Below are 14,820 nucleotides of genomic sequence, written 5' to 3' on the forward strand. Positions count from 1 at the left end.
TCTCCCAAGGAAGCATTCCACAGCAGTATCAGTTTGTTTGTAAAGCGTATAGATCGTTTGCAATGGCGTGAACTTTGTACGAACACGGGGAAATGGCTTCACGTTACATCAATATTGATGTTTTCCAAGCATCCCTCTCATCAGATGATTTGTAAGCATCTCCTTCAACGCTTCCTGACTCCGAGACGAGCTGCTAGATTTATCTTCACCCTGTCGTATATGCTTTCTGCTGCCTGTTGCGAGCAAGCTGGCTTCTCCGAAGGGCGGACAGCTCGGAAAGTCACCCTGCCCGGCGTGCCCCCTTGCCGGAGGCGGGCTGGCGTCGCCGGGGCCGCCCGCTCTGCCCGGCCGCATCCCGCTCCCAGGGCGAACAAAGCAACCGCCAAGTCGGTCACCAACAGGTGCTGCGCACACACAACTGCGAGAAACTTTCCCCGGGTTACTACCAGGAGTTTCCTAGGGGCAGAGAGCCCTCGGCTGCAGGGGACAAAGCGGCGCCGGGGGAGAGGCAACCACCGAAACCAGCCCGAGGGGGCCGGAGAGGCGGTGGAAGAAAGTCACCCACCTCCTCCAGGCAGCGCGGGGCTCCCGAGTTTTGGCACAAAGCGGCGGGAGCCCGCACAACGTGGCGGGCTGCGGGGCAGGGCGCGCAGCCCTCGCTCTGAGGTAAGGCACCTCGCTCTGCCCCCGCCGGGCGCGGGCAGCCGGGCCGGGGGAGCGCCGGGCCCGCACCTCCCACGGGAACGCCCGGCCGCGGCCCCAGCCCCCACTCGGGCCGCCCCACCTGCGGCCGGGCCGCCGCCCCGCGGCGCTGGGCCCCTGCCTCCGACCCGCCCCGGGGCCGGTGCGCGGGGGGGGAGGGGGACGCGGTGGGGGCGGTAGTTTAACCCTTTCCCCGCCGGGCGGCTCCGGAAACGGCCGAGGCGGCGGCGGTCCCGTGAGGCGCGGCGCTCTGTCCTGTGCCCGGGCGGGGAGGGGTGGCGCAGGGTGGGGGCGAGCGCGGGGCGGGGGGGCCGCTCCCTCCTTGCCCGGCCCGGCAGAGGCGGCGGGAGGAGGAGGAGGAGGGCGCAGAGCGCAGACATGGCGGCCAACATGTACCGAGTGGGAGGTATGTGGGGACGGGGCAGCGCCCGCCCGGCGCCGGGGGGCCCTGCGGCCGGCAGAGGGGACGGCGCCTGGCCGGGGGGCCCCGCCGAACCGCGGGCTCTGCGCGCCGCGCCGGGGGCTGTGCGCAGTGCGCCGCGGTGGAGAGGCGCCGCGGTGGAGAGAGGCGCACCGGCCCCCGGCCCCCTTCCCCTGCCGCGGCCAGCGCCATGGCCCCCAGCAGGGCGGCCAGGCCCGGGCGGGAGGCGGCAGCCGGCCCCGGTAGAAGGGCTGCCGGGCCCTCCGCGGGGCGGAGGGGGAGGACACCGGTTCCTCCCCCGCCAGCCCTGTGCGCCGGGTGGGAGGCCGGCCCCCACCGCCGAGGAGGAGAAGGGCAGCGCCGCCCTCCTCGGGGAAGGGGGGAGCGGCGCCGCCGGCTTCCTGCCCCCGATCGTGGCGCGGGCCGGGTACGGCCTCCGCGCCTCGCCTCCTTGCCCGCCGAGCGGCGAAGGGGCCGCCCGGTGGGCCCCCGGCCCCGCCAACGGCCGAGCCAGCCCAGCGCGGCAGGCTGGCCCGCCTGCGAGGCGAGCGAGGGGCGGCTTACCGGGGCCGTGCGCCCCCGGCCCGGGGGCCTGCCTCGGCCCGGCCCAGCCCAGCCGCCGCCGCGGCCTGGCGGGCCCGGGCGGCGTGGCGCGGGTAGTCGGCGCCCGCCCCGGGGGGCGCCCGGCGGCGCTTTCCTCCGTGCCGTTCCCTTGCCCCCGCTCCCTGCCTTTAACGGCGGAGTTTCTCCGCGCCTTCCTTCAGCTCCCGGGGATAAATAATAAATCCGGCTGTGTAAGCCGGGGATTTCTGTCAGCCTTCCTGCTTACCGACGTGACCCCTGAGGAGTGCGCTGATACGTGACTGCTTGGCACTGGGCGAAGGGGGGGGCGATTAGGCGGTAACAAACACGGCAAGCGTTTCTGTTTCAACCCGTCAGCCTGTCGAAATAGACGCTGATAAGTTTCCGCTGCCGACGCCGTGGTTCAGGTGCGCGGCTCAAGCTAGGTTTTCAGTACTTGATGCTCAAAAATTGGCTTGTCTCCTCCTGCTCTCCTCAACAGCCTGAGGTGAGAGGGGAGATGTAAGGAAATGAGGGGTGAGAGTAGTTAGCTTGAATCTCTGCTTCCGTTTTGAAATACGCTGATACATCCACAAATCATCCATCTGCATACTCCTTCATTAGGGCATGTAGATTGTAATCCCTTCAACCTTTACTCATGAAAGTAATCCTTCTCTGAGCAGCGCTATTGAAATCAGGGTAGGGTTTGCTTCTTAAGTCATCAATTCTCATTTTTTTGGTTGTAATCTTAATAAGCAACTGTGAACAATATCCAGAGATCGTATTCTTCCCTTAGAGCTAAATGAGCTACCTGAGGCTCTATTGCACGGCGACGTAGTGTCAAAGCACTGCAGAAGAGTTTTATACATCATCACGGTTCCCCTACCCAATTTTTTTAAATAAAGTTTGCAAGGTGCGTGGTGTAGAAGTCAAATAACAAATGTAAAGTGTGGGTAGCATTTGATGGGTACTTTTTCATTTTATGAAAACAAGTTTTGAGAAAACTATTGAAGGAAATGCGCTGCATATCAATTCTTTATATGTTACATGGGAGCAGCTTTCAGGATATGAGTAAACTTCCATATAATCTATGAAAATATTTTTGTATTAATGATGCTGTAAGAGACTTTGTCCTGCAAGAACCTCACTAACCTCCTGACTATTCCTGCTTAGTATGGGTTGCATGTTACTGAACAGAGATGACAACAAAAGTATCATAAAATGTACATTACTCATTTGGACAACCGTACTACCATAGCACCTGATAATAAATGTGATGTAGCATATCTTACAGAAATATTTATCTCCGTAATGTAGAAACTCACTAAAGCACTCGATTCTTACATCTTCCCTAATCGATTGTGAGAAACCGCTGCTTTTATATCAAGATTTATGAAGTGTGTGGATTACTGAATTGCAATGTAAGCTCCAACACAAGGCATTTAACTTTATTTCAGCATGATTGTTGAAGCATGCGTAGTGCAGTTATAACCAGAATTCAGGAACAATCTATGTTAAATCTCAGTATAGAAGTACTTTACTGTCTTCACATTTACTAAGAAATCTCAGCTTTTTAACAGCTTATAGGTTTAGAAGAAAATTTTGGCACTAATAGTGATATGCTTTTACGTAACATTTTTTGGTGTTCCAATATCTTTCCTATTTTCATTGCAGATTATGTTTATTTTGAAAATTCTTCCAGCAATCCATATCTTATTAGGAGAATTGAAGAACTTAACAAGGTACACAAGTATCTAATATTTTTGCTTAACCTTTGACAACAGTTAGTGCAGTTTTCAAAAACTGAGAATGATTTCGATCCCATAAGATTTCTGTTGTGGTAGAATTTTCTGGTGTGGTTTTTTTTTTTTACTGTTTTGAGATCTACTGTGTATTTTGTGTATGTTTCAGTTACTGAAATCTTGTTATGTGATATCCTGTAATTCTGCCCTGTTATCTAAGGAAACACCCAGTTGATCATTCTTGGTGAATAGGAGTACTCTGCTGTAAAAATTTCCAAACCAATCCTATGAATGCTTGAGGAAATGAATGAATTTCATTCTCTATATGGTGATGACACTGTGAATCCATCTGGAATGATAGTGATCATGTAATGTGTCTGCTTTTGGATATATCTGTGAAGAGCTAGTAGGTATCAGTGAGACATTGCAGTGATCAAATAACAGAATATGTGGCTTCTATGGCTGTTTATTGCTCTGCTTATTGGCAGGTGTGAATGAAGAATGGGCTTTTGAATAGAAATAGAGACTGTATTCTCTGTCTTTATCCTGAGTGTATTTTTATAAAGAACAGAGGCTTTTCAGAGTGTCATTTTGGGGAAAGCATGATTATTTTTCTTCGTTCTCGTACTGCTAAGAATGGTGTGGGATTTTTTTTTTTAAGCGTGGCATATTTTTATTATTTTATCAAGCAGTATTAAAACTTACTGACGCATTATGTCAAAAGTTAATGATCAAAATGCCTATTGCGATGTAAATAATGATAAAGATTTTTTTTTTTCCTGTGGTTAGAAAGTAAATTAAATAAATGGTGACCTGCAAACAGTTTTCTTCTTATTAATGGAACATAACACTACTCCGTAGCAGACATCAACCACATTACCTGTTAGTGCTACCCAACACAACATCCACTGACCTTGTGCATGCCAAATAATTTTGGTCTTTATTGGAGAAGAGTATTTTTTATTTACAGTAATTGAAGTGATTCCAATCATGAATGTAACATTTTTTATCTTTAAACTGCATTGCTATAATTTAATCTTGCTTGTGGACAGTAGAGCAGAGTCATGTATTCTTTTTTTTTTTTGTAATTCTTTTTTTTTAAAGAGAGTTTCGAGGTTATAGTCCAGGTACCTTAATTGTTAATTATGTGCTTTCATGTGTTAAAGGCGTTGAGGAAACATGGAGATGTTATGCAAATATGTAATGACATTCTTTGGTTATCATGCTTTCTTTTTTTGGTAAGAAACGTAATTAAAACATGATACTTTTCAGTGCCACATCTTGAGTTTTAAGTAACTAACTCAAGGTAATGAGCTAATTTTGTATTTTTCGTAACAGGAAAGAGGGTACAGTTCTTCAAATATTAGGAGATTCTTTACATTATCAGGCTAAGGAACATGATCCCTGTAATAAGTATGAAAACAACTGTGAGCTAAATAGCTCTTTTATCTTACAAGCTGCAGTGAACTTTCAAAAAAAACATGTGATATTAAATATGATTCTGAAAAAAATGCCGAAGTACTTTAAAACACACATTTCTGTGTAAAGCTGGGTTGCAAAGAAATGTTCACAAGCTTGTAATATTACTTAAGGATTCTTATGTTAACATTAATACTGGCATTACATTTCTAAACAGCTGAATAATATATAAATTCTTACAACTAAATAATTGTAATCAATACTGTTATCTGATCTCAAATTAGTATTGGCCTGTGTCAGGAAGTTTTTACTTATTTGAGTAATTCTGTTGATTTCAGCCTCACTGATCATGTGAGAACTACTAATATAAGGAAAAATTGCAAGCAGAGGGAGTTTAATTTGTATTACTCAGCTGAGGAAGGATGCATTCTGACTTGATTTCTCTGTCTTTTGTAGACTGCCAATGGAAACGTGGAAGCAAAAGTGGTGTGTTTTTACAGGCGAAGAGATATTTCCAACAGCCTTATAATGCTTGCAGATAAGCATGCTAGTAAGTAGATTGTATAGGACATTTTTTTCTCTCTGCCACAGCCTGTTGAATTTCTGCAGCTACTTAAAATTGCATTTCTTTGGCATGAGGAATATGTATTTATATTAGGCATCAATTAATATCCAGTTACATGCTTAGTATTATCTGATACTGGCCCTGCTCCTAGTAGTTGTTTCGGGGACTTAAGCTGTATTAAAGTGATTGGAAGTCTCTATCTGAAAAAAATTAATATCTTTTCTCATCTGGAAGATAACAGCTATATTTCGTTTTTTTGATATCAAAAGTAAATCTTGAGTGTAAGTTGATTTAAGCTTAAGAGCGTTCGTGAAGATTTGATCTGACATTTTTAGTTAGACATAAACACATGTTGCTTACTGTGAATGAAATGTATTATTGGAGACTGAAGAATCACTGGAGATTGTAAAATAGCTGTTACCTGCATTTATGATAAATGTAGATATTAATCAGTAAGATGGTAGTAAGTATCATGTCATGGGATTTTCAGAAAAGCAACAAGTGGTAATAGTGAAAAAGTCCCATTTTCATAATGAAATTAACCTTTTTCGGTAGCTGCTGTTTGGTCTACAACTGAAATACCATATTTTTCCATAACTCTATAATTAAAAATACAATTCTGAAGACAAAAACAGAACCTAAAAACCTGAGATGTTTGAGAAAGTAGTTATTTGCAAAATATTGCTCTCATGTTTGTAAATCACGGAAGTGTTAAAAATGTCAACATCCGGTAAATTTCTTGCCATACGCTGTTAAATAACATTTTGATTATAAATGATAACTGAGTTTTCAAAATTAGTATGTAAGTAAGTGACGTAGGGGTTATAAGTTTCTGTTCTGTAATTTATCAGGATGGATCTCTTCAAGGACATTACCTAATGCCACATTTTGTGTGCAGATCTATGATGGAGTAATTAAGCGCTTAAAAAAAAACTTCACAATTTGTTTAACGTCAAATTCTGATAATCTTACTTGTACAGGTATCTTTAGTGAAGAGAAGCAGCCAGCTTTTGTTTTATTCTTTAATTGGTCATAGAGAAGTGGAGGTGATTCGAGTACGCAGGGTGAAGCTCTAGCTTGTTTTTTTAAAGAAGAAGATACATCTTGCTTATGTTTTAAGGGGATGATTTGTTTACATGTTTTTCTACTATGGTTAGGTACACTTTAGAATTATTGGTGACCTATTTTATGGTAGTCTGCCCCCATAATCATTATAGTCTTTTGAGTTCTTCCATACGAAATGTATAGAAACATAGAACTTTTAGTGAGCTTCACTAAGCTATCCAGCACATTTTTTTTTTTGTTTCTTTTTCTAATGGAGGAGGGCAGGGAAGGATGAAAAGGATAACAGTTTTACTGGAAATACAATTTTTTTCAATTAATTTTTGAAACATGAATCTTTGTAAAATTTTTTTGGTTGGCTTATTTTTTAGAAAAGGGTGTGTTAGTTCTGTGGGCATCATTTGATCTGAAAAAGTAAATAAGATTTTTCTGTTTCCTTTGTGAGTTTTAGATTGCCATTTTGTCAGCACTTTGATGTAAAGGACTTGTTGACGGTCTGTTGCTCTTCCACTATAGCATACTAGGGGTTTGTTGGTGTCAGTAGAAGTACCCTGGAATCTTCCATCACGTTTTCTCTGTTGAGATTCTCTTGCTGTTTTCTAGTGAGAAAATAGAAATGTAATTTCTAGCTGATTCAAGAAGCATCTTTAGAATGCCTCTGTCTCATAGCTTGTAACTCTTCTAACCCATCGTTCTTACGAATTAGGTTTCTCTGTGGACGTTTTCTCTGTACATAATGTTTTCTTTCTGTCCAATTTGTGGAATCTGTACAGCTGAGTTATCATAAGAGGTATATATTACAGTTACAGGGGATAGCATATAGTGAAGGATTACTCGCCTGGATATTTGTACAGCTCATACAGCAGATGTAGTTAAATGTCAAATCAATTTAAATATTTTGATTCTGGAATACCACAGTGTTCTGTTTCAAAATATGTATGTAAACAAAATGTTTGTATATTTATGAATTGAATGTTTTGGGAATGTTTTATATAGCTAAACATGTTGATGCTTCAACACTTCTACCTGGTTTGTTATAAAATAAATACTAAAAGATACGAGTTTCTTATTGAATGGAAATTCTAGTTCAGTCACTGGTTACTCCAATGTATGCGTCTAGAGAAGTCTTTTAAGTATAAGATCTGCTTGATCTTTTCTGATGACATTTTATATTGCTAGCAATTTATATTTTTTTTCTTGTAGAGAAAACTGTCCTGAGTAATGCACTTTTGAAGATTTTGGCAGGTGGGGATTGGGTTTTTTTGGGTGACACTTCAATTTCTGAAGGTTGCGTTTTGTGATGTAGGTATGGTCCCATTTAATAAGAGAAGAAAATAACTTGGTAAGAAAGTACTTTGGAACTTCAAAACCAAATTTTCCATAACTCAAAAAAGTTTCGAATCAATTTTAAAAAATGTTTGGGAAAAATGGAATGATGTGGATCTGTGACACTATCACTGGTAAAGAGTCAATATACTGGGTTTTAAGGGGTTTTTTTTGTGTTTATTTTTTAAGATGTCTTCAAAAAGGTTTCAGGATATAAGAAGAAATTAAGAGAGAAAAATCAAGTTTTCCTTAGGCCATTCTAAAATACTGAGGAACAGAGAAGTTCCCTTGATTTCAAAGCATCTGACACTAATCTGTGAGGAAATTGCATTTCCTTCATTTTTTCTCTGGTGTTTCTGGTGGAAGTTAATTAATGAGCATTTTTATTTGTCTATCAGCATCATGTATGATGTCAGTCTAGATCTGGGAATAGTTCTATTAGCTAACTGGAGCCACTGAAATCCATGGGTTTTGAATGTTTTATGGGCCTTGTAGACATTACTTTTTTCCCCCTTTGATTTCTGTTACTGTAAAACAGTGTATGATAAGGCCAACTTGAAAGCCAAAATACTGGCCAAGATCAGCTTCTTGATCCTATGCAGCCTCCTAAATTGAGTAGGGGAGTTCTGTTGGAGTGTAACAACTACCAGCTCTTAGGCTGTAGCCATTACCATAGGGTCACTGTGAGAGGGTCATTCTTTTCTTTGTGCAGCAGAGTAAGGCTTACTTCATGGGGAAAAGAAGGAAAAGAGATGAATGTAAGACAGCAGGCAGTACAAGAGCTACTGCAACGGATGACTGATGTACATAAGCAGATGAACTTGGAGAGCTAGGACAAAAAAACAGCTCGTTAAAATGGGTGAAGTAAACATGAAGGGGTGGCATAGAGATAGATGTTTTCTAACCAAATGGTGTGATTGGAAGAGAAACTGCCAACTGTAGCTGGATCTATAAAATTTAGATGAACCTTTGTCTAAAGTGAAGTTGATGTAAATATTTTAGGGCAAGGTTTTAATAGCTGGGGAGGGGGGACTATACTAGCTCTGTACCAGCACTGGGTTTGGGTTACGGTGAAGGGCTCAACTTCTGTATTTCCTTATTTTGTAATAGATTTATGCAGTATTACTTTCTTGAAGCTGAGTAGGGTGGCCTTAGTGCATGATGCCTTTTTTTTTTTTTTTTTTTTACATTTCTTTACATTTTTAATTCTTTATCTGGTCATAAGCTATCACGTAATATCTGAAATTACTCTCTGAAATTACTCTCTTACTGCAACTCCTCAAACAGCTTTTGCCTGGTCATCACCTGGGGAGGATATAAAATAAAAAGTCCTGTTGTCAGAGGCCTTTGTCTTCTGATTTATTAAGAGAGCTTGCTTTGATTTAGATGTGCTGAGCTCCTGACTAAATGCCCAGAATTTTTCCGGGCCTATGATAGACCCCATGAACTATGTATTTTTTCTCATCTCAAAATTGATGCTCTTGGGAATGAGACAGGAGTCAATTTAAAAAAAATCTGAGGCATACTGGTTTCAGTGACCAAGAGATCAAAGGTAAAACTGAGATTTTTCTAGATTACAGAAACTGTAGTCCAAATCTCCTTTTTTCAATCTCAGTTGCTCTTTGTAGAGTTCACTTACTGGCTTTACTTGTCATAGTTGCACTTTTTTTAGGACTTTTCTTAGTCTTAGGCTCTTGAACAGTCATGTTTCATGTCACATTGCTTTGCAAAATGGTGTTTTCTGCTACAGAATTTTTGTACACGATAGATTTCTAGGAAGAAAGGAAGAGTCCTGCTAGTGATCTAGTGGTTCCCGTTGAACAGTTGGAGTCTGTGCTCAGTTCTGACCTTGGTATGACACTAATGTATTGTGATCAGAAACAAATCAAGTGTTCTCTCTGTACTTCAGTTTCTTTACCTGTAAAGTAATGCTTTTATTAGAAGTTCTTATTAAGGTTGGTGAAAAATATTTAATATACAAATACATTTTTATAGCTCCCATTAAAAGATCTCAAAGCGCCTTATAAATAATTGGCCTAAAAACTAAGAGGTTATTTTGTGTATTAATACCAAGAATGTTCTAACAGTCCTGGAAATGGTTTGATCTTACACAGCAGTTTTGCTGTTGTTGAGCTCTCTTACTTTTATGTAAAGATGCTTTGTATTTGTGAAAAAAATAACAATTATTTTGCATATTTTCAATCTATGTTAGTATCATAATAATTGCCAAACATTCCGAATGCATCCAAGAGAATGGAGCTGTTAATATTCCGTCTGATTTTTGGGAAGCTTTTTGTCAGTAGAGCAGCAGGCTAGCAGGTAGCATAGAAGATGGCAAGAACATGAGCCTAATTTGAGAAATATTGTTTAATATATTTAATAGTAATGCAGATTGCTCATTAATACTCCTAAAGATACACAAATCTGAAATGTGAATTCCTTTCATATGTCATCATTGTTTTTTTAATACACGGTTGCTGTTGCGTAGTGGTATTCTTAATACTCAATTCCAAGAAAAACACATGAGAGTTTTTCCTGCCCTCTTCAACAATTGAAGAAATATAACTTAGAAAGTTTCATTTTTCAGTATTTTTCTCAAGTGTACATAGAACTAAAACAGGAATAGGGCAATTCAGATATTCGATCTATAAGAAAAAGATTATGTGTGTGTGGAGACCATGGGGGTTCAGTAAAGAGCTCCGGAGTAAAATGCCTAAAACCCTTTGTGTTGTTCAGTGGTCTTTTCTGTTAGTCACATATTTGACTCAGTATAATTCAGAACACTTATAATCTAGTATTACTGGGTTATTTTTGTCCAATCAGATGATAACAAACAAAACTTGGTGGATTTTTTTTGTAGTTCTTTTTCATCATAGTAGTTCTTGTACATGAAACTGAAAAGCTGTTATTCAGAAAGGATATAATGTTTATTTAATCATAGTCCCTTTTCTAAAAAATCACTTTATGATGACAGACTTCTCCTGTTACTTAATTCAAATCATATAATGTCTTAACATAAAAAGTATCTTTTGACTGGAAACCTTAAATTGGCTTTTTTTTGGTCCCATTAGTTCCCTTGAATACCTGTTGTCTCCACAGCTTATGTTTAGTTAGAAGCACCTTTGGTCAGATGCATGTGAGAGACAAATGCTAACTCTTCCATTGCATATGATCCATTTTATCCACCTTAATAATTTTAAGTGTTGAAATAATTCATACTTTTTTAATCTCGGTGAATGCTTACATTGTTACATCCTCCATATGACTTCCAGGGAATACATGAAGACAGTTTATTTGCTGTACTGGTAATGGTAGTAGAGATTGGCATCTATCCTACAGGAAAGAATGCTCAAGAGGCGGAGAGAGTTCTTAGTTACTCTTTCAAGGGAGTTGAAGTTTAGAGAGCTGCCTGTTTAGCGGGTGGTCCCTTGAATGAAAAGAAGATCATTGCATTGGTCTTGTTACGAATAAAACAGAAACAAAACCTTTTGGGTCTTATTTATGGTCACGTGAGTCTTAAAAAAAAAAAAGAAAACTTTAGAGCTCAAGTGATTTGTCTCTCTAACAGTATTGTGTAAGTGGCTCTTCCATGGCATTTAGTGGCTTTCAGAAGGTTTTCTGTTAGGTTATGGTTTGTGTATTAATTGCACTAGGTGAGAAGGCCTCTTTCTTGCTTGCTGTTAAGAAAACAGCTCTGTTGATACTATCTTGTGATGAAGGATACCATTTTTCTGGATGTTAGATAGGAGGGAAAGGAGCTAAGAAGTGTAAGAGCAGAGTTGGGAATCAAAGACAGGAGAATCTCTTGGAACATTAATAAGGAAGACAAAGGCTTGGCTGCTAGATATGCCTGAGGAGTGGGTGAGCAGGCTTGTGTAACTGGTTCAGTGAGATTCTTAATCTCAAGGCTTCTGTAAATACAAACTAGTGTTTGTTTGCAGCTTAGTGTTGTGTGTGTGTTCGTCCATCCCCCCGTGAGTACCGAAGAATTAAAACAAAATTATTTTTGACCTCACGTATCTACCCTCTTTTCTTTGAAACAAGTCTTTCAGAAGTCTCTGTCTGTGAGCAAGCCATCAGAAGACTCTTGGGTTAGCTTTGAAGATGAGGTGGTGAACAGAGACAAAAACAAATACAGTAAGCCAGGGAAGTTTAGGAGAGTGAGTTCCAATGGCTCTTTTGCTCGAGATGGGATTTTTACATGTTATACTTATTTACAGTCAACTAATAGAGACATCTAAACTAAGCAGTAGCAAATCCAAGTACGTTATGTTGCTTCTGGGTATCCTGAAGTCTGTGATGTGGGTGAGACACACCCTAGGAGGACCATTTAAGGAAGATACAGATAACATTCTTTAATCACTGGCAGAGTAGCTTTTATGCTAAGGTATTTTTATATTAGGGTAACTATCACTTTCACTGAAAATGACCTTGAAGAATAGGGTTTTTTGTGAGGAAGACATGACCTTTTTCGTCTCCTGAAACAAAGGAACATGAAGTTTTCCTTAATTTACCAAAGAGAATGCCTTCACTTATAATTTATTTGGAGGGGTGAAAAAATTCAGAACTTGCTGAAATAGAGCAAGCCTTGTCCAAAACTACACCCTTGTCGCCAAGAAGAAACTTTTCTCAAGGCTCTCAATTATCCTTTTCAAGGGCGCTTTGGGTAGTCTCATAAATTACGTGTTTTGTTCATTTGATTTTTGTGCAAGAACTGCATACTTGTGAATTCAACGCCCCGCCCCCCCCCCCCCCCCCCCCGCAACGGTAAAAGCAATAAAGAAACAGTAATGAGGAGCTTTCTGCTTCTGACAATATCTGAGTCTTCTTTTTGTGAATGACATTTTAGAATTAGTAGTTAACTGTAGTGTATATTGTCTCATTAACAAGTTTACTGTCAGCTTTAAGTATCTTGTGGAATTATTAACTGCTGTGGCCGTTCAGACTCTTCCTTTGGTGCAGAATGTGTTGTTAGATTGTGAATGTTAACGATCTTCTCTTAATGGAGTGAATGGATTTCCAACTAAGTTAATAATTTTAGGAGTTCTTAGCTCTGGTGGAAAACTTGCATAAATACATTTTTTGCACCTGAGTATATGTGATCTGCGTTTGGGTATGTAGGATTTTGCACATATAAAAATATTGTCCACTTTATGCAGTTAGTTTGTATACTGCATCTGATTTTTTTTTTAATTAAAAAAAAATCTTACTTTCTGAACACATAATTTTAAATTCTTGAAAACATTGCTGTCAATCTCTGTGAATGTAAAAACAAACTAAAACTAAAAACTAGATTAACTCCATGAGTTTGCTCTGGAGAGTGGAAAGCTGCAAAATACCAGTTCATATTTGTGCTTAAAACTGTTTAATAGATATCTGAAATTCAGCTTTTGTTTTTGTTACTTAATTACTGAAATTATTTATTTAGTATGTTTCCTCAGTAGGGAGGGACTCAGTGGGGTACAAAAGAAGGTGGCATTTTCTGAGCTCTACTCATAAAATAAATTCTTTTCATTTGAGTTGTTGGAAGGAGACAACATTCACAGAAAACTGCCAAGGCATTGTGCATTCTCTGTTTCCCTGTGTGCCTTAGGATTCATTTTCCCGTGGTCAAGTTTAAATATGTGCATCAGTATTACCATACTTCTTGTTCTGGCTTTCTTTTGATTTGTGGAAAACATGTAACTGTCATTTCTCAGCTGCTGACTTATTCTTACCTCCTTAATGTTTGTTAGTTGTGCAGGCCAATGTTCCTACACTGTTTTCTTGATGACCTCCAAGATACTAGTAACATTTAAATTAATATTATTGATAATTTTTTGTCTCATGAAGATAAATAGGATGTTCACACCTCCTAGATTTCCGTAATCTCAGGTGGTTCTGCTTTTTTTTTTTTTCCCTGGCTCGTAGCTTTAAGTGACTCTTCCCACTTTCTCCCCAGTGCACCCACACTGTACCAAAGCACCTGAGGCATAAATTTTAGTCTAAAAAAACTTTGCTAGGTTATCTCTATCTGTAAAGCTCCAATTAGAGATGTATTTTACATCTTCAAAGAGTTCTCTGATAGTCTAATTGAATCAGTAGTTTATATCATTTACAAATCTGAATGATGTAAGCTCATTGTTAATATAGAAAGACTTTTTTCCCATCATGCAGTGGCAGTTAAATGTATGAATCAGGGACCAGGCCTGATGGTTTAAAGGCTTACCAGCAGTAATTCTTCAATGTCTGTATCATGCAGTGGAGTGAAATCTGCAATAGTTTTCCTCGTGCATGCCTGTAATTTCACATGTGATGATGGAGATGGAGCTTGCTACCTTGGGCAAAGCACTGTGTGAGACTGAATGTAGTGCCTTCTACCTGAGCTGATTCATGCAGTGCTGAGTATATATGGCATGAGGTATTATGGAAATCATAGAAGTAGCAGATAAGATTAATATGTAAAGTACTTGTGTGGTTTGTCTGTAAGCTCTCTTTCTGTTAAATGTAGCCTGCACTAATAACAGGATATGGGCTCAAAGTTACCGTCTATGTTGAGTTTGACATGCCCCGAACTACATGGAGTATTAGAGTGGGTGGCTGGAACGGCTGTGCTACTTGGAGATGTGATTTGTCTGTTTGATCAATACTTTGTTTTCCCCCTCAGCTACTGTTTGTAACCCTATCTGCAGTGTGAACCTGGTTTTGATTCTGATTCTGATGTGCTACACAAGTGCTTCTGCAAGTATCCTTGCAGAGAGATGTTTTGTACTAATGTAGAATACATCACTCCCATGAGCAGAAGAAGTCTGAGTGGTAAAAAGTGCATTTTTTTTCAGTAAAAGCCTGTTCTACATTATCAAATTCCTAAAAGACTTTGGGGAGCAGTTGATTTTGACTGTCACCCACTGTGTGAATCCAGAACTTGTTTGCAGATTTGTCATAGTACATAAGATGTCTTCTCTGCAGATTGCATAGTTGCTGGGCTATGCATAGAGCACTATGTGTGCATGCATCCAGAGGTTATGTAAATACGTGTGCGT

The 14,820-nt window shown here is 40.6% G+C and overlaps 1 protein-coding gene across 2 annotated transcripts in view; it reads left to right on the top strand.

Annotated features, from left to right (window-relative positions):
* The first annotated feature begins 1,079 nt into the window (after window positions 1–1,079).
* Window positions 1,080–14,820, top strand: part of MTA3 (metastasis associated 1 family member 3) — a 138,466-nt gene continuing 124,725 nt past the window's right edge. For both annotated transcript variants that reach the window (XM_059829796.1, XM_059829804.1), the window contains exons 1-3: window positions 1,080–1,108; window positions 3,359–3,426; window positions 5,302–5,395. In XM_059829796.1, the coding sequence (XP_059685779.1) occupies window positions 1,081–1,108; window positions 3,359–3,426; window positions 5,302–5,395 (190 nt within the window). In that variant the 5' untranslated portion in view covers window position 1,080. The remainder of the gene's footprint in view (window positions 1,109–3,358; window positions 3,427–5,301; window positions 5,396–14,820) is intronic.

Source organism: Gavia stellata, chromosome 2 (genome assembly GCF_030936135.1).
Source record: "Gavia stellata isolate bGavSte3 chromosome 2, bGavSte3.hap2, whole genome shotgun sequence".
Classification (NCBI taxonomy): Eukaryota; Metazoa; Chordata; class Aves; order Gaviiformes; family Gaviidae; genus Gavia; species Gavia stellata.